The sequence below is a fragment of the Formica exsecta genome, unplaced genomic scaffold (assembly GCF_003651465.1).
Source record: "Formica exsecta isolate Colony F162 unplaced genomic scaffold, ASM365146v1 scaffold784, whole genome shotgun sequence".
Taxonomy (NCBI): Eukaryota; Metazoa; Arthropoda; class Insecta; order Hymenoptera; family Formicidae; genus Formica; species Formica exsecta.
Genome location: NW_021853553.1, coordinates 9,868 through 37,629, shown reverse-complemented (window position 1 = coordinate 37,629; position 27,762 = coordinate 9,868). Strand labels below are relative to the sequence as shown.

At 30.3% G+C, this 27,762-nt stretch overlaps 3 protein-coding genes across 9 annotated transcripts in view; 2 read left to right on the top strand and 1 right to left on the bottom strand.

The window, feature by feature from the left end:
- The window catches only part of LOC115244003 (protein phosphatase 1L), a 30,141-nt gene extending 11,514 nt beyond the window's left edge, over positions 1 to 18,627 (top strand). For 2 of the 3 annotated variants that reach the window (XM_029821337.1, XM_029821336.1), the window contains exons 4-9: positions 3,304 to 3,501; positions 11,128 to 11,421; positions 13,587 to 13,746; positions 14,929 to 15,059; positions 15,492 to 15,799; positions 16,827 to 18,627. In XM_029821337.1, the coding sequence (XP_029677197.1) occupies positions 3,304 to 3,501; positions 11,128 to 11,421; positions 13,587 to 13,746; positions 14,929 to 15,059; positions 15,492 to 15,799; positions 16,827 to 16,914 (1,179 nt within the window). In that variant the 3' untranslated portion in view covers positions 16,915 to 18,627. The remainder of the gene's footprint in view (positions 1 to 3,303; positions 3,502 to 11,127; positions 11,422 to 13,586; positions 13,747 to 14,928; positions 15,060 to 15,491; positions 15,800 to 16,826) is intronic. The other variant, XR_003885292.1, reaches the window with a different exon arrangement.
- On the top strand, positions 4,964 to 6,341 carry LOC115244005. Of its 3 annotated transcripts, none has more exons than XR_003885294.1 (5): positions 4,964 to 5,433; positions 5,497 to 5,755; positions 5,871 to 5,933; positions 6,031 to 6,222; positions 6,330 to 6,341. XR_003885294.1 is itself a non-coding variant. In XM_029821342.1 (4 exons), exons 1-4 carry the CDS (start codon positions 5,147 to 5,149, stop codon positions 6,141 to 6,143), a joined length of 735 nt encoding a protein of 244 aa, XP_029677202.1. In that variant the 5' UTR covers positions 5,116 to 5,146; the 3' UTR covers positions 6,144 to 6,218. The 3 variants fall into 3 exon arrangements, 1 of the variants encoding a protein (XP_029677202.1); XR_003885293.1 differs by having other exon boundaries at positions 5,117 to 5,433; positions 6,018 to 6,222; XM_029821342.1 differs by lacking the exon at positions 6,330 to 6,341 and having other exon boundaries at positions 5,116 to 5,433; positions 6,018 to 6,218.
- Positions 18,628 to 19,075: 448 nt separating the features above from the next.
- On the bottom strand, positions 19,076 to 26,053 carry LOC115244004 (vacuole membrane protein 1-like). Of its 3 annotated transcripts, none has more exons than XM_029821339.1 (5): positions 25,497 to 26,053; positions 22,636 to 22,981; positions 20,350 to 20,856; positions 19,967 to 20,236; positions 19,076 to 19,894 (listed from the first exon to the last, which is right to left on the bottom strand). In XM_029821339.1, the coding sequence occupies exons 2-5, from the start codon at positions 22,960 to 22,962 to the stop codon at positions 19,763 to 19,765; spliced, it is 1,236 nt and encodes a 411-aa protein (XP_029677199.1). In that variant the 5' UTR covers positions 22,963 to 22,981; positions 25,497 to 26,053; the 3' UTR covers positions 19,076 to 19,762. The 3 variants fall into 3 exon arrangements, with proteins under 3 accessions (XP_029677199.1, XP_029677200.1, XP_029677201.1); XM_029821340.1 differs by having other exon boundaries at positions 25,614 to 26,053; XM_029821341.1 differs by having other exon boundaries at positions 25,864 to 26,053.
- Positions 26,054 to 27,762: the final 1,709 nt, after the last annotated feature.

Below are 27,762 nucleotides of genomic sequence, written 5' to 3'. Positions count from 1 at the left end.
GACTTGATATCAAATTGGCGGCAGAAATCGAGCAAGATCTGCGCAGGGCAATCTGATGCCAGATTGGCAGCAAAAACTGAACAAATTAACTATTATTTAAAATAGTATAGTTCAGTCGCTTACCGCCCTCTACGGCGCGTTATTCACTATCTGTACCCGTATTCAAGTTTTGTCATGAGTGTATATAAAGTCTGCAAAAGACGGCTAATAATATTGTAACATATCTATTTCTTATAGTTCAATTTTTGATTCCCATGCAGGGATATTAGATATTGAACTGATTTTTGAAAAATCGGACAGATAATTGTTGGATTTTCATTTTTATTCGGACAATTTTTGTCCAAAAAATCTTTAATATAACAAATTAAATTATTTAAATTTATCTATATGTTTTAACACATTAATATATGATTTTATATAATGTCTGATTATCTAATGATCATTTTATGACCAAAACTTATCATCATTTTGTTACTTATGGTTGAGACTTTAAATCCATTTAAATATACTGTTTTATATGAATGTGCAGAATTTGCAGAATTTGTTCGGTTTTTGCTGACAATCTGCTGTCAGATTGTCTTGCGCAGATCTTGCTCGATTTTTGCCACCAATTTGCATGTCAAGCATGTCAAGCTTTGCTCGATTTTTGCCATCAATTTGCTGTCAGGTTATGTCAGCAAGTTTTGTCACCAAAACACAAGCTTAATGCGGACACAGATGGCACTGGATTTGTTACCAAGTTTTGAGCGAATTTGGCAACAATTTGTTATCAAATTGCTTACTGGGTATATATACCTATATCTAATATATTTACACAGGGTTGGGAAGTAACGCGTCACTTGTAATGTCGTTACCGTTACAGTCACTTTTTTCGGTAACGATCGTTACTTTTATCTGTTTGTAACGGTAACGGTAACGTCCTTATATTTTTACAGTAACGGTAACGAATAAGTCGTTACTTTTATCGTTACTTTTTGGTTCTTTGTTATCTTATATCTATTCAATAGATGGATGTATTTTTTGAAAAATATTTTGTTGTCTTCTATCATAGGCTGCATTCTGATAGTCACTGCCAGTACTAAAAATCTATAGTAATGTAAATTATAGATTTTACAATACTGGCAGTGAATATTGGAATACACTCCTAATAATATTATCAATATTTTAAAAAAATGTTTGATAAAAATTTTCGACAAAATTGGAATTTGTAAATTACAATTTAAATTCCTATAAAGACAAGTGTATTAAAAAATAAAGATATTAACATAAAAAATTAGAATCATTAAATAAGTTTAATATAAAAAACGCTTGCTATATAGAGACTAATTTAGAGTTTTTAATTGTAACATAGATTATTACATTTAATATTGATTATTAAATAATTTTATAATCTAATAGCTTATTTTAGCATCACAAAAAACAAAAACATAACGGCAAAGTAACGAATCGTTACTTTCTAAGTAACGGTAACGGTAACGCGTTACTATTTAAAATCAGTAACGAGTAACGGTAACGGAGTTACTTTTTACAAAAAATAACGGTAACGGTAACGCGTTACTTTTATAGAGTAACGTTCCCAACCCTGTATTTACATATATTACTTTTCAAGAATATATTAAACGTATAAATACAAATAATTATACAAATATTTGATGTTCTTTCTGATACATTATTTCTGTTATATTAATTAATATTCTTCAATTCAAGATATTTAGAGTTTTTGAGTATCTTCTGTATGCAAGAAAATTTAACGCAAAACACAACATACACTATCCTCTCTCTTGCTATAGATATATTTTTAAATTTTTATCTATATATTTTCAAGAAACACATACATTTGTATAGACTGCTTGTATACATTTTATACAACACACACACATACACACACACACGCGCGCGCGCGCACACACACATACACATATATATATATATACATATATATCCTCTTGTTTTTCTCTATATTACATATTTTGGTAAATGTTCGGATTAACTAGTTAATCCGTGTAAGCTTATACCTCACGGTTTTTATTTTTACATATATTGTAGAGGGTACATTCCTAAATATTAACGCTTTGAATTTTGTGGAGCTTTCTTCTGGTTTCAGAGATATGCGATTTTGAAGTATTGTAAAAATAACATTTTAAGGAAATGGAATTTAACCCCAACCTTGACCTTGATTTTGATATAGTTCAAGTTTATTATAAAATAAACGCGTGGACGAGGGGGCTCCGCCCCATCCCTTGCACTCCGTCCCAGAAAAAATCTAATCTAACCCAACCCATGTCCGTGGGGCGAATTTTTGTTATTTAAAAAAATAATTTATCTCTGGGACAAGGGTTGAGTTAGATTATTTCGAGGTGGGGATGCAGGGGGAGGGGTTCCGCCTCTCCGCCGCCCACGCGTTTATTTAAAAATTTATTTGTTATTTTTATATATAATAAATATTTTTTTTTAAATGAAGTATTCAGGTAAAATAAGAAAAATTTTACAAAACAAAGCAGTATAAAATTGTTTATATCTCATTAAATCATATCGATAACTGAATGTAAACCATAAGAAATTCTTAGCGAAACTAAACAATAAGTAATTCAGAAGCGTGTACTATGACAATGACGCAATAACGACCGAATGTAAACAAAAAAATATAAACATGCAAGTAGGATATACCGATACGAAAAAATGATACAAGTAAATACAAAAATTATGATACTTCAAAATCGCATATCTCTGGAACCAGAAGAGAGTGCTACAAAATTTAAAGCGTAATGTATTACTTATAGGAATGTACCCTCCCTTTACAATACACATAAAAATGAGCTCTATTACACGACTAGGGGTGACGTGTAAACGTAGTCACAGCTATTCCTCTGAAGAATGGAAAGACTATGAGCTCTGTTACACGGCACCCTTAATCGGGTTTAATAACATCCATAGTTCTAAGGCTGGCCAATCACAGTCATTCCATTCTTCAGAGGAATAGCTGTGATTGGCCAGTTTCACAACTACGGATGTTATTAAACCTGATTAAGGGTGCCGTGTAACAGAGCTCACAGTCATTCCATTCTTCAAAGGAATAGCTGCGTGACTACATTTACACGTCACCCCTAATCGGGTTTAATAACATCCGTAGTTTTAAGGCTGGCCAATCACAGTCATTATATTCTTCAGAGGAATAGCTGTTATTGGCCACTTTTACAACTACGGATGTTATTAAACCCGATTAAGGGTGCCGTGTAACAGAGCTCCATGATAATCCGTGAGGTGTAACTTAATCCAAACATTTACTCATATTTTTTTCTGCAGGTGTCCAAACTGCAATTCTTAGTTAATGATTCAGTGAATAATGCAGTAAAACTTAGTTGGGAATTCAAACAAGGCCACATTGCAGCATATGCTGTGCAGGGGCACAGGGCTCGGATGGAAGATCGCTTTGTGGTGAATGAAGATATGAACAATACTGGAGTTTCTTTATTTGCAGTGTTTGATGGCCATGGTGGAGAGGTATTAATTTAACAGACTGATAATTTACTTATATTATTTTAAATTTTGATATCGCATTTTGAATTAGGATAAGATGTTAATGATTAAAGGGATGAATGGCAGATGAATAATAATAATAATAATAATAATTTATACACACACACACATATCTATTTACATAGATTTTTTAAATATATATGACCCGCAGTCAGTCACGTCTGTTCTAACAGATATTGCCAAGTGCTTGCTACAAATTATTGTCAGCAAAAAGGCTACAAATTTGGTACAAGAGTTGTTATTACCGATTAAGCTGGCAGATTGCCGGCAAGAACCAAGCAAAGCTTGCTAACATAACTAGACAGCAAATTGGCGGCAAAAACCGAGCAAACCTTGCTGACATGACTGACATCAGATTGGCAATTTGATGGCAAATTGGCAGCAAAAACCGAACAGAATCTGCAGCTTATTACAAAGTATTATAAAATAGTTCAGTCGCTTATCGCTATGCGGCGCGTTATTCATTATCTATACCCGTATTCAAATTCTTGTCATGAGTGTATATAAAATCTGCAAAATGCTAATAATCTTATAATATATATATTTCTATCAGTTCAATTTTTGACACAATTATTATACAGGAAATTCAGATATTGAACTGATTTTTGGCAAAAAGGACAGATAATTGTTCGATTTTTACTTATTCGAACAATTTCTGTCCAAAAAGATCTTTAATTTTGTAAATTAAATTATTTAAATTTACTTATACGTTTTAAAACATTAATATATGATTTTATATAACAATACTGTAATTTGTCTTATTTTTGCCATCAAAAGAACGTCAAAAAATGGTCTCCCGTAGATGTGATATATTTTGGGTCTTATGAGACCTAACTTAGGATGTCTAATTATCTAATGGTCATTTTATGACCAAAACTTATCATCATTTTATTACTTAGGGTTGAGACTTTAAATCCATTTAAATATACTATTTTATATGAATGGCCAAAAGCTGCAGAATTTGTTCGGTTTTTGCTGACAATCTGCTGTCAGATTGTCCTGCGCAGATCTTGCTCGATTTTTGACACCAATTTGACGTCAAATCATGTCAAACTTTGCTCGGTTTTTGCCATCAATTTGCTGTCAGGTTATGTCAGCAAGCTTTGTCACCAAAACACAAGCTTAATGCGGACACAGATGGCACTGGATTTGTTACCAAGTTTTGAGCGAATTTGATGCCAATTTGGCAACAATTTGTTATCAAATTGCTTACTAGGAATATCTATAAATTTTTATATTTTTATCATATAAATTTTTTAATTATTGACAGCTTTTACTTACTAAAAACTTACTTAAAATAATTTTGATGTTAGTTAGTTTCTTCGACATTGTTGGTGAGTTAAGTAAAATAATTGTTAAATTCATTTATTTAGTTACCAATTAAATAAGTTTATGCATATTTGATTATAAATATACAAGTATCCAATATGTTTGAGACAATTTTATTCTACTTCTTCAATTTATTTTTATGCAAGAAATTATTCTGTCCAGCATATTATCTGTCCAATTCCACACTATAATGAAAAAATAGCAAATCTTAATAACTCTAACTTTGAATATGTTATTGTATATATTATATTTGAGTAGATTTTAATATTTTATTTTATAGATGGAAATTGTAAACGGAAAAAAAGAGGGAACTATTAAATATATATATGAAGGTTATACATACCATTTAGATAAGCGTAATAATGTTTTACGTTGTGCTAATCGAAAATTGACCAAATGCACAGCTTGTTTAATCAAGAATAATGATAATTTTATTATCAAACATTCACATAATCATTATCATAATCCTCAGCTTATTGATATTATCAAATTAAAAGAAGATATGAAAGATATGTCAAAAGAAACTGATTTGAAACCGAAAGAAATATTTGACTTTGTTTGTCGAAGGTAACATTTTTATTATGGTAAGTAATTAAGAGCTATATAAGTAATATACATTTTTATTTACAGTAATCCACTTGTGGGTTCATGCATCACATATTCATCTATGAGAACAATTCTGCATCGAATAAGAAATAGCTGTTTTCCTCCTATACCGAATTCTATGGAGGAATTAAAAGATAGTTTGCTAAATTATGAGGCAGTAAAAGAAATATATAAAGGATATGCCATATCTACTAATAACGAAATAGCTATTATTTTTAGTACTGATATTTTATTAGTTGCATTAGCAGCATCTACAGAGATATATGTGGATGGAACATTTTCTGTAAGCATCGTTCTTGCACACATCTATACATCTATATGTATATAATATATCTACATATACATATATATCTTTAATTATATAGATATATTATTAATTATATATTATTACTTTGTAGGCTGTTCCACGATTTCCACATGTTGCACAAATGTATACTATACATATTCGATACATGGAAACAGTAAGTTGAGCATATTGAAAGAAATATTTCTAATTATTTACTTTTTATCACAGATTTATGCGATAATAATATATATTTTTTTAGAACATTGCTGCAGTATATGTTTTATGCGAAAAACGTACTAAATCAATGTATAATGCTATTTGGAAGAAGATTAAAGAATTAGCTCCTGATTTTCAAAAAAATCTACATTTTATTATGTCAGATTAAAAAAGCAGCAGCAATCTCATCAATGAATGAAAATTTTCCTCAATCGAAAATTCATGGCTGTTGGTTTCATTTCAACCAGGTATATTTTATATTAATATTCTTAATAATAAATAAATTATGTTGCAATTGCAATGCCTTATGTATAGATAAAACAGATTTTTAAAATTATATCTATTTGTAATATAGGCTATTCTGCGCTTATTACTTAGGGTTGAGACTTTAAATCCATTTAAATATACTATTTTATATGAATGGCCAAAAGCTGCAGAATTCGTTCGATTTTTGCTGACAATCTGCTGTCAGATTGTCCTGCGCAGATCTTGCTCGATATTTGCCACCAATTTGACGTCAAATCATGTCAAGCTTTGTTCGGTTTTTGCCGTCAATTTGCTGTCAGGTTATGTCAGCAAGCTTTGTCACCAAAACACAAGCTTAATGCGGACACAGATGGCACTGGATTTGTTACCAAGTTTTGAGCGAATTTGATGCCAATTTGGCAACAATTTGTTATCAAATTGCTTACTGGGTGACATTTCCCGATGCTGATATAACTTTAGATTATCTAATAATACACTAACAACACACATGTCCAGAGGACATCTAGAGGATGTTTTACATCCTTTGGATGTCCTCTGGATATGTGTGTTGTTAGGGAACTCATATGAGTAATATAACTGATCCCAGCAAGCAAAATGATGCAAACTTTGCGCAAAGTTTGCAGCAAACCCGAACATGCCTTAACGCGTACATGTGCTGCGCAAAGCATACAGTGCAGCAATATAAGCCAATTTAAGAAAAATGTTTTAATAAAATGAACCATTTAGTATTGTTTATCGTTAACATCTTTCATGTAGAAATATTGCAAAAAATTATTTTATTATAATATTTTATTATTAAAATTATATAAAAATTGAATTTTGCAATATTTCCGAAATATTAATGTCATGTTGCTACAAGTGTGCTGGTACTTTGTGGCTCTATATTTCTGCAATGTCTTTGTAATGTTGCATTGCAATTTGCAACATTGCAATGTTGCTGCAATATAATTGCAATGATCTGTGCTGTATGGGTACTGTTTTAATATCTCATTATTGTGTTTGTAGTATTAAACATATATTTGTAAGCTTGCGAGATTTTGCTTTTTCTACATAGTGACCCAGACAGCACAAAATGTCCTCAGGTTCATCCTGAATATGTCCAGGATGGTTCAGGATATTTGTAGGATGTTTTAAGATATTATTATAAATATATTTTATGAAAATTTAATATGCATACATGATTACTTTCGGTTATGTAGGCTATTTAATATAATTTAGAAATTTTAAGTATTGTAATAAGTATTAATGTCCTATAAATGTGTCCACTGGATAACCTCTGGATGTCTGTAGGATATCTGCCCTGTCTATTATATTGGATGTCCTTTGGATTTCCAGAGGATATATACATGTGCAATTAATTGTTAACATTAATTTCGTTTAATATTAATAATTGAATTTGATGCGCACATTTTCATATATTCAAAATTATTATTTATTTAATATTTCATGAGAAATGTTACTATGCGCAACATTCCAAAAACTTTACAAAAAATAGTATTCAACCGCTAGTTCGTTTGTTTACCGCTATGCGACGCGCGAACTCGTATTTGAGATTTGGTCATGAGAATTATATAAAGCTTGCAAAGAGCAACTAACAGGAAATTAAAAATATAATTATTTTTTATCAGTTCAATTTTTCTGATGCAATCCCAACATAGGGAATTCAGATATTGGATTGTTTTGAAAATATTACACATAAACCTAAAATATTTATGTACAGCACGAAAACCTCAAATATTAAAGAACGTGAACTATTTTTAGTATTAGATTTTTAGTATTGGCAGTAAATAACAGAACGCAATCTTAATTTATATTTAAATTTTAGAATTTGTTCTTTTTAACGTGTGAAAAATATCCCTAACATATCCTATAGAAATCCTTAAGATGTTCCACAGATGTTTCACAGGATCTCCCTGGATTCTCCAGAGGCTAGTGTATGGCTATCATTTACTCTTCCTCAGGACATCCAGAGGAGATCCGAGGATTAAAATAGGATATCCTCAGGATATCCTACATGTATGTCCTGGATGCCCTTTGGACGTCCTAAGGACATCCTTGTGCTGTCAGACAAATGTTTGCTACAAAATTGTTGTCAAAATTAAAGCACACCTTGTCGCAAAGCTTTGGCAAAACGTGATTTTAACATTCTTGGCTATCTGGGATTATGAACACAAAATTGTTGATTATTTCCTAAACAATTACTTCATAGTGTTATCTCAGTTATTTATCTTGGTAATATTATACTATGTATAATTTTAATGACTTTTATAGTAATACATTCAACATCATCCCCCTTCATAAGTTTTGCCTTTTTTAATAGTTGCTGTATCGATTAGCCGCATATTTTCTTTATTCTATCAATTACTACATAATAAAGTCTTGATCATAAACAGTAAATGCAAATGATATACTATATATTATAGTATACACAAATGATACAATTAGGAATATTATTGTCATCAATTAATAATAGGATATTAAATACAATATGCACAACACATTTACATATATTTAGTGAAACAAGATATTTGATATAAATTTTGCAATATCTTTCATAAGTGCATCATATTTTTGTAAAAATAATGGATTTAAACGTTGCACAATTGCTGCAACTTGCGTATGCTTCTTTTTACAAACAACTATATGTATTTTTTTTACACCAATTAATTCCTCTCATTATTTTGTGTATAAAAGTATTGAAGTAAAATAATTAAAGAAATGAATATTTTACGAGATATTTTATAATTTATGTAAAATTACGTCAAATTGAAGTATAAAAAGTATCTAGTAAATTATTTAATTTCTGATCATTTGTATATAGTATTTGTGTATAGCTTCATTTAAAAAAACCAGTTGATCTATATGACCTTAAAAAATGATCTTATTATTAATTAAAATATAAGATTATCAACTCTTTTTCTCTCAAAATCCTCTATAAATTTTGTCTGAAATATTTTCTGCACGATGTCGCCCAGATAGCAATTTGATAGCAAATTGTCGCCAAATTGGTATCAAATTCGGTCAAAACTTGGTAACAAATCCGGTGCTATCTGTGTCCGCAATAAGCTCATGTTTTGCCAGCAAAGCCTGTGAACATAACCTGACAGCAAATTGATGGCAAAAACCGAGCAAAGCTTGCTGACATGACTTGATGTCAAATTGGCGGCAGAAATCGAGCAAGATCTGCGCAGGGGAATCTCACGCCAGATTGGCAGCAAAAACTGAATAAAATCTGCAGCTTTTAGCCATTTATATAAAATGATATATTTATAAATGGATTTAAAATCTCAATCCTAAATAGCAAAGTGAAGATAAATTTTGGTCACGAAATGATCAATTAGAAATTCTAAGTTAGCTCTCATGAGACCCGAAAATGACGTCATATATTACATTCACGGAAAATCATTTTCTGATGTTTTTTTAACAGTAAAAATAAGACCAATTACAGTATTAATATATAACGTTTTGTCAACAAAATCTGTAGCAAGTTTTCATAAAATCTGTTTTTGGCAGACTTGTCTATCTGAGTCAAGTTTAGAAGATATACATATACAGCTGTTTTTATTAATATGAGATAAGGACCACTACTCGCTATTAGCAGATTCTTGAGATCATTTGGAAACGAATTCTTCAACGAAAATGTCGAGGCATCTAATTTCCGAGTTATAAGCGATTCAAAAAGAAGAGTTTTACATAAATTAAACTTTGTAAAGAGAGAAAATTAACACAACTATATTTTTCAATTAATTTCAGATGGAGTTCACTTTAATAGAATTTTGGTAAAACTGCATAAAAAGTAACACACCTCCGATTTTATCAATTCCATTTAAATATGTTGTAGGGGAGGTGTGTCTGAATAATTTCCCGCAAGAAATGAGTGGGGGACGACATTGGTTTAGGAGATATAACAAATTAAAGTTTCACAGTTTTAATGCTTTTTCTCAGGTATTATAAAATAATATTAGGAAAAGTGAAGTTTATGTATGTTGTATTTGTTGTAGAAAACAAACGTGGAAAAAGTGTTCGTCTATATTTACGGGATAGGTACACGGTCATGGATATTTTGTCAATAATATATTTCACCTATTTCTCGCAGTTCGTTAACAGCTTTCAACATGCAATTACACGAATTTGTGAGTCGTCTTGAAAAATATTATTTATTGAATGCATGGGCGGGGAGGGGCTCCGCCCCTCTCCCTGCGCCCCCACCCCGAAAAAATCTAATGTAACCCAACTCAACTTTATTTTTAAAACTGAAAATAAGTTTGGGTTAGGATTTTTTCGGGATGGAGTGCAGGGAGAAAAGTAAAGTCCCTCCCCTGCCTATCCATAAATGTCATAAACCATAAACAGTTGTTTTTTTTTCAATGAAAGAGTAACAAATTATACAGCATACATATACTTTAATGTCAAACTTCAATTTGTTATATCTCCTAAACCAATGCCATCCCCCACTTATTTCTTGCGGGGAATTACTCAGAAGGTATGTCCTCCCCTACAACATATTTATACTCCGTCCAGAGAGAGAATGATCTCGGTCTGCGCATAGGCAGGCAAAGTGGGGAGAACATAGCGAGGTACTCAATACCGTATACATAGATACGGTTTCTGTGGGTGGAGACCTGCGCGAAACAGACGAGTTTTCGTCCGACCCGAGGTCATTCTCTCATTGGATAGAGTATAAGTGGCGATAAAATCGGAGGTATGTTTTACTTTTTATGCAGTTTTACCAGAATTTTAATCTAAGGCTTAGTTACAAAGATATATGATGATAAAAATTAGAAGCTTCCAAAAGCTTTTGCTGAAGAAAAAACATCTTCAAATTAGCAGAAAATTTTTTATTAAAAGGACATGCAATGTTAATTCAATTTTATATTATTTTTCAGTTTGCAGCCAATTATGCTCGTGACAAGCTTATCTCCAATATTAACAAAAAGGTTATTGAATTGAAGGATATATTGGCTGGCAAAGTACTCATTTCTCAGAATCAGCTGACCATAACTGAACCAGAAAAAAAGAAAGAAGACAATAAAACAGATGAGAAATTGCCGGAAAAAAGAAAATCTTTTCGTAAAGTTGCGAGTACTTCTTTAACGGATGATTGCATGAAAAAAGCTATTGAAGTAACTGACTCAGAATTGCTGGATAAATTGGAGAGCATAACACCGATTACAAGAAAGGTAGAGTAATACAAATAATCGAAATATATAAAATTATTATACATCAAATAGCATCGATGATCTTTTAAGAATATATATAATATTATGTATATGTGTAGAATGTATACACAACATAATATATACTCCGTCCAGTGAGAGAACTACCATGGATCGGACGAAAATTTGTCTGTTTCGGGCAGGTCTCCGCCCACGGAACGCCTAGAAAGCTCCTCTTCACACCGCTGTATTGCTTTTTTTTTGCTGCTAGTAAAGTGTTTACGAAGTCCCCCTAAATCTAAAACATTCCCCACAATATGAACGATCTCTAATAAAAATATGTTGTTATTAATTATCTCGTAAATCATAAACATTCAGCTGTATAATCTAAATATATTACAACGATTTCGATTTTTTATATCACATTGGCTCTTCCCATTTTATTCGCCTATGCGCAGACCGTGGTAGTTCTCTCGCTGGACGGAGTATAGAATATGTTTTTTATTGTCGTTATATTTACATGAAAAAATATTATGAAATAGATTTTCACTATTGTGAAGGTGGTTAGAAAGAAGATTTTTAACTTAAATGAAATGATTAATATGTGGCTTTTATAGTTATACTTCATTTACTTATATATTTCGTACTCCTTGTGGCAGTCTCTCAGAGCGCCTAAAAGCACGGCAGCCGATAACACCCGGCGCCTGCTGAATAATCGATTGGCCACCACGAAGCCAGCACACGCGGACCGCGTTGCGCACTTGCGATATAAAATGTGCTATTCTTTTGCGCAGTCAACATAAAAAGTTATATATAAAAAAATTAATATAACACTATAGTGTTATGCATTAATTCTTTTGCGCAATCGCACAACTGAAGAACTGAAGTGTGTTGGATGAGAAATTTCATTTCTCTTCTAATTAGCGCTGTTATAAATAAATATGAATAAGTAAGTTAAATAATGTGAAATATAGTTCAAGTATGTTGCGTATGGAATAATAATTCCGTGAAAGAAAAATATCGTATTTTTTCAGATTTCCTAAAAAACATGGCTATGAAAGAAGAGCAAAAATGTGGGCAGAAAGATACATTTGAAATTTTTGCACCTTTTTCGCAATGTACTTAATTATTATTCTCGGCCAGCGAGCAGCCAGTACGTACAATCGATGCGTATCCACAATAATTTAAGGACTTGATAAACGAGATATACATAGTGCAATTAGTAGATTCAATAGCCCAGACATGACAAACTCTAGTTGTTCGTCGTTACTATCACCGAAATCGCCAAGATCTCCACGATGAGGAACAGAAGCAGCAACCAGTAGAGCCATAGCTGGAGCAGATATCTTGATCTTTGCTTTTATAGAATTCAGAGCCCATTGAACTAGCTCCCGTTCGACCACAAATTCACTGAAAGAGCTCCTAGTCTCGTAGAATATAAAAGTAAGATGACACAGGTCGCAGGAGTTATGTTTGGCAAATACCTTCGTTGCTTTTACCATTGTTGCAGACATAATAACAGGAGTATGCAGACTCTGCCTGCATTGAAAGTACATCCGGGACATACAAAGTACAACCTAATTGACGCACTGTGGGACGCAGCCTAAGGTTAGACACTGGGCTACACACCGTGTGGCATCTGGGAATATCGCCTTTGGAGAAAATAAACAAACAGCCTCTTTGAGAGCTACAAAATATTAATATAAAACATCTATATTTGTATATGTGTATTGTATAGATATAAGTATTGTATATAATAATCTCTACATTTCCAATAAATACATCTAAACTAAAGCAAATGACTAGTCATTTGGCGGTAGACCAAATTCTTCTTCTTAACAATATGTACAGAGATAATGGCTCGATCTCATGCTCTTTTCATACTTTATACTACAAATTTTTTACTACAAGATTGTATGTGTAGCATATCTATATATATTCTACAGCGATTACTTATTTAATATGCGTATGTATGGGCTATATAGTTTACACATTAGAAAATTTTAAAAAATTCAAAACATCATGCGTGTGCACATGAAAATAATAATTAAATGTTTCCAATTTTCGACACTATAACAAGTTTCGTATATGTTTCGTAAAAAGAATCTATAAATAGATAAATTTGGAAAAATTAAAAAAAGATGGGTTTTATCTGTTTTCTGTTGTGTATTGCATTTTTTTGTTTATAGGTCAGACCATGTAAGCAAAATGAGGAACTAGTGCCTAAAGTGGACATGATGAAATATCTTGAAGGAAACAAAATTAATTACGGCAGACTTCTAACAGATGAAGTTCTAGCAGTCGATCGATTGTTGGTGGAAACTGCTAAGAAACATATGGATGTTGCTGGTAATTATTTTTGTTTTTCTAAAAATGTAAACAAGTATCTTTGTCTTGCTACAAATATTGAATAAGTTATTGATATTAGTTCTGTTGAGAGTAAAAATGTGGTAAATTGGCAGAATATCTTGTAACATTAATAAATACAAAAGTAGACAATTCTCTTGTAATAACAATTTAAACAAGTTATCATGAAGAATAATATTAACTAGGCAATCTTATTTGTCGAAAATGAAGTCTTTTTTTGGGAATTTATTATAAAAAAATGAATTAAAATCGATAATTGTCCTTTAATAAAATGTTTATTAGGATTATAAATTATAAAAAAAATTTTTTTTTGATTGAGAATTTGCATTAAAAATGGCGCTGTAGATGGCTGATCGAAAAAGATTTTTAAATAAGTTTTGCAGTAATAACTCAAATACAGAAGCTCAAACCGACTTGAAAAAAATTTAGCACGTTCACAATATGTATAATTTCGAACTGAACCTCTTAGAAGTCTGTGCAAACTTTAGTTTTTGGGAAAAAGAAATCAAACATCTGTTTTTCGACGAAAAACGAACTTTTTATTTAAAACATCGCCATTTTAATTGCCTGTTTGATTTTTTTTCTCAAAAACTAAAGTTTGCGTAGACTTTTTAGATGTTCAGTCCGAAATTATACATATTGTGAACATGCTCAATTTTTTTTAAGTCGATTTGAGCTTCTGTATTTGAATTATGACTGCAAAACCTATTTAAAAATCCTTTTTGATCAGCCATCTGCAGCGCCATTTTTAATACATATTCTTAACAAAAAAAAAAATTTTTTTATAGTTTATGAGCCTAATAAATATTTTGTTAAAAGACAATTCTTGATTTTAATTCATCTTTTTGTAATAAATTCCCAAAAAAGATTTCATTTTCGACAAATACGATTGCCTAGTCCTCTTAATCTGTATTCATATATGTACATACATATATGTTATAATAATATCTTAAAACATCCTACAAACATCCTGAACCATCCTGGACATATTCAGGATAATCCTGAGGACGTTTTGTGCTGTCTGGGATATTATAAAGTATAGAAAAATATTAACTTTTGAAAATGTAAAATATTTTAAAATTAAGAAAGAAGCTGTTTTTGTTATATATATTTAATTGATGTCGTTTACCTTCTTTTTTATGTAAATTATATTGATAATTTCAGGTACAACTGCTTTGATTGCTCTTTTGGAAGATAATAAGTTAACTATAGCAAATGTTGGAGATTCTAGAGGAGTGATGTGTGATGGAAAAGGCAATGCAATTCCTTTGTCTTTCGACCACAAACCACAACAAGTATTTATCCCTTTTTATAATCATATTTTAGTAACCCTAAAACTGGAGTTTCGCATTGTCAGATTATCACCGCACGAAGTCTCCAATATCAATTCGGAATTTGCCCGTCACTCTCTTCTGCCGACCATTAAAAACAATAAAAAGAGATTTAATTGTCATCATTGTTGAAAAAATGGATATATAGTTATAAAATATTATGATTTAAAATATTGTTTTTTATTTTTGATAAGAGAAAATCTATTTCAAGTTCAACAAAGAATTAGATATAAGAACTTTTTGTATCAAATATAAATAATTGTATAAGATTGTGAATAGATTTTTGTGGTAATTTAAATACAAAAATATAAAAAATATCCTATATATATGCAAACATAATATTATGTATTAATGATCATATTTTTAAATTATTGAATTAAATTTATTTGTTTCTAGGAAAGAGAAAGGAAAAGAATAAATAAAGCTGGTGGTTTGGTAACTTTTAATGGTGTGTGGAGAGTTGCTGGCATATTAGCGACTTCTCGTGCTCTAGGAGATTATCCTTTAAAAGACAAAAAGCTCGTCATTGCTGATCCGGATATTTTAACGTTCGATTTGAATGATCATAATCCAATGTTTATAGTACTGGCATCCGATGGCCTATGGGATACATTCTCAAACGAAGAAGCTGTAGCTTTTATTAAAGAGCGTATCAATGAGCCACATTTTGGTGCGAAAAGTATTACACTGCAGAGTTTTTACAGGTAAGATGTGCGTGATTAGTTTTAAATGTAAAACTGGAAGGAAATAGTAGCTAATAATAGACTGTTGCCACCTCAGCCGCGGATGCGTAGTTTTAAGATGCTCGAGTATCTAATTTATTTATATATCTAATAAAATAAAATTAAATAAAACGCATTTATTGTTACATAATGTATTTATGCGGGGAGGCACGGTCGGGAGTGCCGCGCGCCCGCTACATTGTTTTCGAATAGTCTATGTTGAACCGTTGGCGCTAAAATCATGCCTAATATTCGCCAAATATTCGGCAAATATTCGGTTATTCGGCACATGACCTTGTCTAATATTCGGTATTCGGTCGAATATACTATTCGTCGTTTGCATCTCTAATTTAAAGTATTACAAGCTGTTATCTCTGAAAGCATTATAGCAAAAATGTTTTATATAAAAGTTGTTTGATTTGAAGGGGAAAAAGATAGGGATAATAGCTTGACTTTTGGTGTAGGTGCCAAGGTCATGTGAAAATCAAACCAGTTTTTTTTAACCACCCTAATTTTTTTATATATATCGATTCCTTGCAATATTTGGAGTAAAAAGTTATAAGGATAAAATAGCCAAAAATTGAATAGTTTACGAGATATTTTACTTTAATTTGACATAATTTATTTACATAAACTATGAAATATCTTATAAAATATTTATTTTTCGATTATCTTATCTCAATATTTTTATGCACGGGATAATAAAATTAGTGTAAAGAAAACACTTGCAAATTCATACTTAAAAAAAAAACAACTGTGTTTCCTTTACACCAATTGATTTCTTTCATTATTTTGTGCAAAATTATTGAGATAAGATAATTAAAAAATAAATATTTTGCGAGATATTTCATAGAGAGAGTTCATATAAAATTATGTCAAATTAAATCTCTATAATCTATCAATTCTGATTTTTTCTTTCATTTTTGATAGTAAAAAGTTGATTTTAAAAAATAGTTAAGAGTGTAATCTGTAATATGTAATTTTTATTTATGTCACTTATGTTTTGTAGAGGATCTGCGGATAATATTACCGTCGTTGTGATTAATTTGAAGAATCGCAAATACAGCATATCGGAGGCTAAGAAGAACCAGTTATGACTTTTACAACAAACCATCTATTTTTTCATTGTGAAATTACAAAGGTCTAGTCATAAAATTAATCTAACCTGTTGCATCTTAGTTAATTTATTACAACTGTGCTGATGTAGAACGTATTTCCTTGCACTTATTTTTATTTAACACTACAAGTGATGTTAAATTAATTTCAATAGAATATTATTGAATTTAATTATAAAAATATACAATTTTTATTTTTAAAGAATTTTTTTTGCAACATATTTATGTTAACCATTTTTTTTCTTTTAACTATTGATATTGAATTTGTTAACATAAAATTGGATATATTTAAATCTATATAATAAACTTATAAAATAGATATAAGAACTGTTTCGAAATTATATGGATTGGCAATATTGCTCAATAAGTATAATGAACTGAATTTTATATATATATATATACATCCTTATATACGTATGTATGGTGTAAAAGTGCCAATTATAATCAGTTTTGTCTTTTAAGCGCATACACATGAAAAGCTTTGTACAAGTGTTGTTAAAAATTTAGTCAATATTTATATACACATATATACAAATTTGTAAACGTTGTGATATGGGTTTCGGTAAGCGATCGTTATGCAGAATGGCGCGTTATTCTAGCGGGAGACGGCACGGTATATACAAGCGTGAGTGGAACAGTGTCGGAGACTCCTGACAGCCGAGAAACGCCTCAACTTGGACAGGTAACAGGAATGTCGGAGATTCCCGACAAACCCGAGAAACGCTTTAGCCCGGACAGGTAACAGGAACATCGGAGACTCTCGACAGAACCGAGAAACGCCTCAGCCCAGACAGGTAACAGGAATGTCGAAGATTCCCGACAGAGCTGAGAAACGCCTCAGCCCGAACAGGTAACAGGAATGTCGGAGATTCCCGACAAACCCGAGAAACGCCTTAGCCCGGACAGGTAACAGGAACATCGGAGACTCTCGACAGAGCTGAGAAACGCCTCAGCCCGAACAGGTAACAGGAATGTCGGAGATTCCCAACAAAGCCGAAAAACGCCTCAACTCGGATAGATAACAGGAATGTCGGAGACTCCCGACAGAGCTGAGAAACGCCTCAGCCCGGACAGGTAACAGGAATGTCGGAGATTCCCAACAAAGCCGAAAAACGCCTCAACTCGGATAGATAACAGGAATGTCGGAGACTCCCGACAGAGCTGAGAAACGCCTCAGCCCGGACAGGTAATAGGAAGGTCGAAGGCTCAGATCGGATGGATAGGAAGACTGGATCGAACCTGGTGGTGTGTCAACCGAGTGGCCTTATATACCCGGCTGGGGCCCACCGTGCTATGCCGGCGGTAGGAACCGAGCCCACGGAGGGAATCGCGTGCGTGAAAAAAATAGCTTTATCCTACGTTGTGCCATGCGTGAAATAAAGAGAGTCAGAGATAGCGAGAACTGGAATGTATTATATGATATGTGATACAAGATTATGATGCAGAGGTCGGAGGGGTGAATCCGTAGTGGCGATGCTTGTTGCATCGTTACAAATTATAAGAATTTATTTTATTAATATAATAATAAATATGTACAAAGTACATAAATAAAATAAAAAAATATAAATAAAAAGATAAAAGGTATAAGTAATCTTCAAAAGTAATTAAACAACTAACAGTAACAGTAAGTTCTGTAATAAAAATTGTTGAAGTTGTGTTCACATGTTCATCATTTGGAGATATTCAATCAAAAAAGAAACAAATAATAATGAGTATTTAAATAAATTAATAAATAATGAAAATAATAAAATAATAAATAATAAAAATAATTTGTACTAAAGATAATAAAATAATAAATGTATTTAAAGAATTTGATTTTATAAAAATTTTGTGAAAAATTCTTAAAGTTACATATTATATAAATTATATTGCTGATATATGTATAGCATAGCTAAAATTATGTGGATTGTGTTCCAAAATTCACTGCCAGTACTGAAAATCCATAGTTTACGTAACGTATATTATAGATTTCTAGTATGGGCAGTGAATTTTGGAACATATTTAGTTAGTATATCACAGAGAGAAAGAGAGAGAGTGTGTATATTATTTATCAGTTAGTTATTTTTCACATTAATTTTAGCTACTATCGTAATTGGTTTAATTGTGGTTCTGCAGATTTCAGAATAGAAGGTTTTCTATATGCCTTATAAAAAAGTTTTATTATAAACTCACATTCACATGTTTTAATTACAATAAATTGGTTAAAATATTTAATGTTTTATTAATAATCTATTGTTTCTTTTGTAAATCAATAGTTTATTACATATCTCTTTTGCTAATGCGGAATAACTGGAGCTGGTAATTCGAGATTTTAATCTTATTTCTGTTTTAATATATGCATACCAAATTTATAGAAATTTAGCTAGATAATTTTATTGATTACAGCATATATATTTTCATTGTTTGCAAAATTGCCCAAATTTAATTCTTGTGCTAATGATATAATATGTAAAAACTTGAATATCAACCAATTATGCAGAAATGTTACAGTATATCGTTAAAATATTTTTTTCATAAAGGAAAAAGAAAGATATCTATATACATGCAAACATGTACACACAACAAAAATTATCTTGTAGTGATCACAAAGTATTATAACAAAATAAACATACATTCAAAAAGAAGAATAGATATTTTTAATATTTTATATGTGACTTACTTAATATATCAAGTAAAATATGTGCTTTTAATGTAAACTGAAATTGCAGAAATGGAAAATATAACATATTCCCCATATTTTTACCTTATTTTTCTTGCTATAAAAACAATTTATATTTATCTACATGTTGCAATAAAACTTTATTTCTAATTGTCCTATGTCTCTTAAGTTTTAATCAATAGACGGTTTTGTTCGTCTACGATGATGATTTCGCGCTAGTGCATGAATAATCGTCACTAAGAAATAGCAGACCATTATTGTTACAAATTTGTCAAACAGCCATGATATTGTAGTTGTTCCGTCCTGTAAGAATATGTTTATTTTGAGATGGGTCTCAATACATATTGCTTATTATAATTTGTAAAACTGACTTACCATAGATGACTTAACATGTAGCTTTTGTTTTTGTTCAATAAAATATTTCTTTAATGGCTCTTGGAATTTTCTACCAACAAATGGTATGATTGCTAATAAGCTAATAAATTTATCTAAAAGTTCTTCATTGAAGGCTATGATTACTGCTAATTGTTGTATATGCATTTTGATGACAGCTTTTCCTATTAACGTTGCACCGAAGAATGTCCAGAATGGAATTAGATAATGCCCACATGTCAAACCAGCCAGGTCAAACAGTGGATTTGGAATCTGTCAAATTTTATTTTGATAAATGCAATACAAAAAAGTAGATTATATCATTGGTTATAAAGAATCTCTTGCTAAAAATTAAAAAAAAAAAAAACAAAAAAAGCTATACATACTGATGCGCAAGCTAATATGCCCCAGAATCCAGCTTTCTCAACAAATTGCTTCATAGACAACTTGATACGCATTACAAATGATACATTTTTCTCATTTTCTAACTCTTCTAGAGCTTCTAATTCTTTTAGATCTTGATCAAAATTTTCATTTTTACTGTTCTGTCCACTTATCCTTGCAGCTCTAGCCATAAAATATGGCGGTAACTCGCCAAGTGCAGTACCAGCTCCCCATAGCATGGCTTCTACACGTACTTTTTTCATAATATTTAATATACCTACTGTCCACATTGGATCAATTTTCGTTGGGCATATTATTTGGTCAGGATATGGTGGTTCAGGAAAATTTAGAGCACCACATTCATATGCTGCCATAGTAACAGCTGCTATGTGTGGTCCTAAGTATAGCACAAAGGTATGCAAACCTGTTCCAAGACCTACACTTGATAGTACACCAAGCCCTATCCAATATAACCACCATATAATCTTAGCTTCCCACAACTTAAAAATCTAGAAATAAAAAGCAAAAGAATTATTTTATATCAAGATAAAAATTTCTTATACACACATTAGACATATACACACACACACACACAATTTCTCTTAAAGTGTTACAAGCTTTTTTTTTTGGAAAGATAGCAAAAAAATTTTTTGGGCATTTTAGTTTTGACTAAAATCTTGTACGATAGAATCTTTTATGATAGAATCTTCACAAGTATCTTCACAAAGAAGTAAAAAATATTCATTTTACTAAAAAAATATATATATTGTATACTATATATATGTAGATTCTTTTATTCATTCTGTGTACCAAAATATTAAGATAGGATGATTACAAAATCAACAGTTTATGAAATATTTCATAATTCAATTTGGCTTTATAATATAAAATATGTAATATCTCGTAAAGTGTGTATATACTCATTTCTCCATAATATTAGCTTAATACTTTTATATATACAGAATGATAAGGTCAAATTAACTAATAAAGGCTCTTATGAATATATCATACGAAGGAAATAAAAGGCAATCAAGAGCCAGCATGGTAATTTGTGCGCATATGTTTTATTACAATCAAATTACATTGATATTTTGACTACGAGATAGACAAAATCACAAAAAGCGTACGTTTCGATCCCTTTTTTTGGACCATCCTCAGCGCAATTACAAAGTATATGGAATATATTATATCAAAAATGTGAAAGTAATAATACGCAGAACAAGAGTGAGTCACCCATGTTGTCAGACGCTTTTTGTGATTTTGTCTATTTCGTAGTCAAAATATCAATGTAATTTGATTGTAATAAAACATATGCGCACAAATTACCGCGCTGGCTCTTGATTGCCTTTTATTTTCTTCGCAGAATGATAAGATAAATTGAGATTAATGTAAAAGACATATTGCATTTAAAATATCTTATAAAATAAAATATAGTAAAAAATATCTTATAAAAATATAAGGTATTGATTTTCTATATATATATATATACACATAAAACAAATCATACTTCATTTAAAAAATGAAAGAAACCCTCTTTTCTGTCCTTTTAAGAGTTCAATATCGATATTCCATCATGTAAAAGATAAAAGCTAACATTAAAATGCCAAAAAAAGTAATTTTATTATTTTTAAGTTTTGGCGGAGAAAAAGCTTATATAATGTCTTATATGAGACACCTAATATGTATACTATATGTATGCGCGCACGCATCGTCGTTTTTTGCTTATTATTAGCAAAAATGTCAAGAAAAATCATCATTTATTGTAGTTTTCCACTTTCAACGTATATATATAAAGTGAGAAAAAAATTTCCCATTTAATCCAGCTCGTAGTTTTCTATATGTAAAAATACCCAGACTTACAAAAAATCAAAAATAATAGTGACCTTTCAAAAGAAAAGATTTTAAGCTTTAAAACCAATTTTTTTAAATTTAAATTTTATTCATTTTTAATGATGCCACAGCTGGCTGAATTTTGTCTATTTTTCTTAAAAAATTAGATGTTATTTAATTAAACTTTATTTTATAAAATTTTAATTTAAAGCTTAGTTATGAAGATATATATATTAAAGATTGGAAAAAAGAGGAATACGATTAATGATAATCTACCTTGATATCTGCTTGCATTAAGATAAAATTCCTGTTTATATAGGTTAAAAAAATATCTATGTTTAAAAGAATATCTAATAGTTCTTGGATTATATTCCATAGAAATTAAACAAAGAATTGTACATGAAGTAATAATATAATTCTATTAATATATGTCCACAATTATAAATGACACAACATACCTGTTGTTGTGGACCGGATATTCGGCCTGATAGAAGAAATAGTATTATAATTGAAATTATAATACATACTGTTCGTTTGTAAAGCAACGTTTTCTTCACTAAACTAAGTATATTAATGAACACTTCGCTAAAGAAATAATGTAATGTTGTAATTGGATGTTGCCAAAGTGTTAAATGATCTGGATCCAAATTCTGGATTGAAACATTGTGTGGATGGCTCAAACTGTGTTCCATTGGAGTGGAGTTTTTTTTTCCAATAGTTCTCTGAGCACCATTAGTAGGAGCTTGATCTTTTGGATGTTGAATGGCAGTAGAATTAACCAACATGGCTTTCTAAATAATTAATCTGTAAATAAAATTTAATGTGAAAGATTAAAATATAATTCAGTAATAACTTTTATATATATGTGTATATGTGTGTGTGTGTGTGTGATATTATTATTTTTTTATAAATAGTTTTGAAAATATATGTTAACAAGCTTTTTTTACAACATGAATAAATATACATCGTTTGTAATAAAAACCTTTCACAGTAAAAAATATTTAATTCAAAATGATATGATAAAAATATTTAATTCAAAATGATATATGTATATGTATAGAATATGCTTCACTAAGCTTACAAGCATTTTGAATCATTTAATTGTCTAATCAGGATAAAAGATTTCTTTGTTTTGATTGGTCAATCACTCATTTTAAAGTATTTGTAATCCCAGAGATAGTGCATCCATCAATATTTGTAGTTGTTATACATGTGTATTATTATGAAAAATTAAATGGAACATCTTTACATTTACATGTCCCAAATTAAAATAATATAATACAAAACTGGTTGTTTTTATATTATAATACAAAACACTATTTCACAATAATTTATTCTAATCAGTGTATCAATATCAATGTTTATAATTGTATATACAGAATTTTTTTGTCTTGCTTAAGTTCACCAATCTTCATCATTATTGTGAATTCACTGTGATAAATGTGGAATAATTATACATAATAAAACATATTGAGAAACTACCTGGCAATATCATTAAAAAATATGTTATACAATAGATGAGCTCTCTATTGTAAGTCAAACGTCAAATTATAGTACTATTCAACATAAATACATAAATTAATGATTATCATTTTTTTTTAATATCAAACTGTATCATTACTTTCTAACAAAGTAATATATTGTTATTAGCATATAGCAAGAATATTTATACATTAAAATATTTTTTTTAAATCCTAAAATGTATAAATTTTTTGGCATGTAAAACTAAATGTAATACCAAAAATATACAATATGTATATCCATGTTTCATTAAAATTTATAAATATTGTTGAATTTATGATATTTATATAAAGCACATTACAGAAATTTGTTTTACTTAAAGATTATATACTATTTCTTAACTTTATTCTATCTTATTTTCAACATTACAGAGATACAAAAAATTATATATTATATTACTTGTAAAGGGGAAGAAGTTTTAGTCTACTAATTCTCTTTGAGTATAATTCATAAATTTTAATTAATTTCAATTCTTTGCTGTATATCACAATTATTGCTACTGTTTAGAACAAGATAAAGAAGCAATTATCTCATAATATGAACTTTATTAAAAATATAACAAATTTTAAAATTTTTATAATTTAAAAAAATTTTTTAAATTTGCCATAAATCCTACTTTTGTGTCATGTAATGGTTTAATAATATTGTATATAACAAATAAAAGTGTAATATTGATTAAATACTTATTACATAATCTTTATTTATAATTAATACTTACTTTGTAAGATAAAAATTATAAATATGTGTCATAATTTTGTTAATGTTTATGCAAAATAAGAACTGAATGTTTAAGCTAGAATTTAAATAATAATTTTCAATCTTACACATCCTTTGTAAATATGATAAATTAATCAAATTAAAGATTTTATTTTAAATTTTGCAGCAGTTAAATTCTTAAAATAAAGAATTTCTGAGTCCCATGAATTAATATTCTTTTGATAAACAAATATTGTATAAGATATATAGCACAAATAGCATTATTGCTGATTAATATGTTTAAAATTTTATATAATAATACATATATATTAACAAAAGAGATGTTTCTCCCATTATCTTCTTCATCAAGAAGTCTATATATTTTTATATTTTTAAATACATGCTGTTAAAAATATCTATTTTTATTTATCTGCTACACATATTCAAGTTATTACTATTTTATATACTAACCAAAAATCATACTTATATACTAACCAAAAATCACGCAAATGTTTTAATCAAACCTCTTATGAGTGATCATGATAAATAGAAAAAGATTTCTCAAAAATTTTATAAAAAAACAAAAATATATATATTTAATTGATATACAGGGTGTCCCAGATCTATCGCATCACCTACTAATAGCAGATTCATGAGATTATTTAGAGATGATTTTTCCTTAACGAAAATGTCAAGTCATTATTTTTTGCAAGTTTCCAATTTTTTCCATCATATATCTTTGTAACTAAGCCTTAAATTAACATTCTCTCTTTCTATTAAAATAAACTCTATCTGAAATTAACTAAAGAATGTAGTTTTAACTCTCTATAAAGTTTAGTTTGCAGAAAGCCCTTCTTTTTGAAATGCTTATAAAATGGAAATTATTGATGCTTCGACATTTTTGCTGAGGAAAAATCATCTTAAAATGATCCCAAAAATCTGTTATTATCAAGTGGTGCAATAGGTCTGGGATACCCTGTATAATTATGTTTCTGAAATTTTAACTGTTTTTTGTAACTGATTCTTTGAGACATAAGGCATATATAACAAACACTAACTACATAAAAAAATAATAGATTTTATATAAATATAGATTATATACCTTTTCAACCTTATAAGATCTATTTTAATTTCGATATGTACCAAGATGGAAATTACTTTCCTATATCATACATCATGGGACATAATCTTTTATAAAATTCTTATAAATTTTTCTAACCTTTGCACAAAACACACTGCTTTATGTCGTGGCGCACGATTCATTAAACTCAATTAAACTGTCAATTCATTCGTGTGACGTGTATATCACTCCTTAATCATATATATATATATATATATGTATGTGTGTATATATATATGATATCTCCACGTATGATAAATATGTTAGTATGTAGATCTCGCGGGGAAATATGTATCACACATAAGCATATTAAAGTATATTATAAGAGAAATAGCTCAGTCTGTCTCACTCTGTTTTTTTTCAGTATGAATATATGTCTTTTTTTTGGACATAGCATATCACATACTATCGTTATTGTTTCTTTCTATATCCATTTTTTCTCCTTTTTCAATTGTTTCTCTCTTATTGTTAACAGAGAGTCTCTGTTGTTAAAAAGATTCCTCTTTACGTTATACCACAGACTCCTATATAATACTAGACTGCCAATTCCTCAAATTTTGCTTATAGGCTATGGCTAAGGTCTTAGGCCAGATTCACACCTTGGCAGAAAAGCAGAAAGCAAAAAAGCAGAAGCCAATCAGAACTCGTGCTAGAAAAGCAGAAGCCAATCAGAACTCGCGCTGAAAATAAGCAGTACATTTTGCTTTTTCAGCGCGAGTTCTGATTGGCCTCTGCTTTTCTGCTTTTCTGCCAAGGTGTGAATCCGGCTTTAGGATGCCATTACATGAAGCGCGGAAACGCGGAAGAGAATAGTAACTAGATTTCCGCGTTTTGTCACAGATTAATAGACAGATAGCCAAAGGCCCGGATGAAGGTGAGACCAGCATTTCTCACTGGTTTCAGCGCCATACTGTAGTAGTGGCCAAAGTAGTAATTACAACAGAAATTGTCCGAATCATGCATTTTGCAGGCTTTATATACGCTCATGACAAAAATTTGAATAAGGGTATAGACAGTGAATAGCGCGCCGCATAGCGGTAAGCAAATAAACTATAACCTTAATACCCCTAACAGCGCACATGTCCAGAGGACATCCAGAGACCATCCAGAGGTTATCCAGAGGATGTTTAATATCCTCTGGATGTCCTCTGGATACTCTCCGGATGTGCTCCGGAGAAGATATGTTGTTAGGGACTAGTTACAAAAGGACTTTCTGAAAGATTTTAAAAATATTGCAAATGCAATATTTAAAAACACATGATGCAGGTACATTTCTGAAATATTTCGAATGCAAAGTTACAATTGAAACATAAATTAAATATTTCTGTACCATTTCCGAACATTACAATATTTCAGCATTACATGCCGAGTGGTCTGAGAGCAGAGAAAGCCTGCAAAATGCGATTAATGACATTTTAATTATTTTTATCAGTTTAATTTCTGATACGATTCCCATACAGGGGAATTCAGATATTAAACTAATTTTTGGAAAATCGGACAAGTAAACGTCCGATTTTCACTTATTCGGACAGAAATTGACCGAATAAATGAAAATCGTTATTATCATAGAATAATGAGACAAATCAATTAGTAAAAAAAAATAATTGTTTTTAAGAAAAAGTATGTAATTATATCTGAATTTCTTGTATAAGAATTGTGTCAAAAATTGAACTGATAGAAATATATATATTATAATATTATTAGCGTTTTGCAGGCTTTATATTCACTCATGACAAGAATTTGAATACGGGTATAGATAATGAATAACGCGCCGCATAGCGATAAGCGACTGAACTATTTTATAATACTTTGTAATAAGCTGCAGATTCTGTTCGGTTTTTGCTGCAAATTTGCCATCAGATTGCACGCTCCAGATCTTGCTCAGTTTTTGCTGACAATCTGATGTCAGTCATGTCAGCAAGCTTTGCTCGGTTTCTGCCGCCAATTTGCTGTCTAGTTATGTTAGCAAACTTTGCTTGGTTCTTGCCGGCAATCTGCCAGCTTAATCGGTAATAACAACTCTTGTACCAAATTTGTAGCCTTTTTGCTGACAATAATTTGTAGCAAGCACTTGGCAATATCTGTTAGAACAGACGTGGCTGACGGCTGACTGGGGAGTTAGCAAAACGAATATATGAATGCAAGTAAGACAATATGGGAATGAAACATTAACAGAAGCAAGCAAGAGGAAAATAGCAACATCCAAAGAAGACTCAGAGATCGAGCTTTTGCCGTCCTTTTTTTTACT

Bases quoted from the DNA above. Each gene is read 5' to 3' on its own strand.
- LOC115244005 (XM_029821342.1), top strand. From the start codon at position 5,147: ATGGAAATTGTAAACGGAAAAAAAGAGGGAACTATTAAATATATATAT. The intron at 5,756-5,870 runs GTAAGCATCGTT...ATTACTTTGTAG, and splicing joins ATGTGGATGGAACATTTTCT to GCTGTTCCACGATTTCCACA. The intron at 5,934-6,017 runs GTAAGTTGAGCA...ATATTTTTTTAG, and splicing joins ATATTCGATACATGGAAACA to AACATTGCTGCAGTATATGT.
- LOC115244004 (XM_029821339.1), bottom strand. From the start codon at position 22,962: ATGTTGGTTAATTCTACTGCCATTCAACATCCAAAAGATCAAGCTCCT. The intron at 20,237-20,349 runs GTATGTATAGCT...AAAATTTGACAG, and splicing joins GCATATTAGCTTGCGCATCA to ATTCCAAATCCACTGTTTGA. The intron at 19,895-19,966 runs GTAAGTCAGTTT...ATATTCTTACAG, and splicing joins TACATGTTAAGTCATCTATG to GACGGAACAACTACAATATC.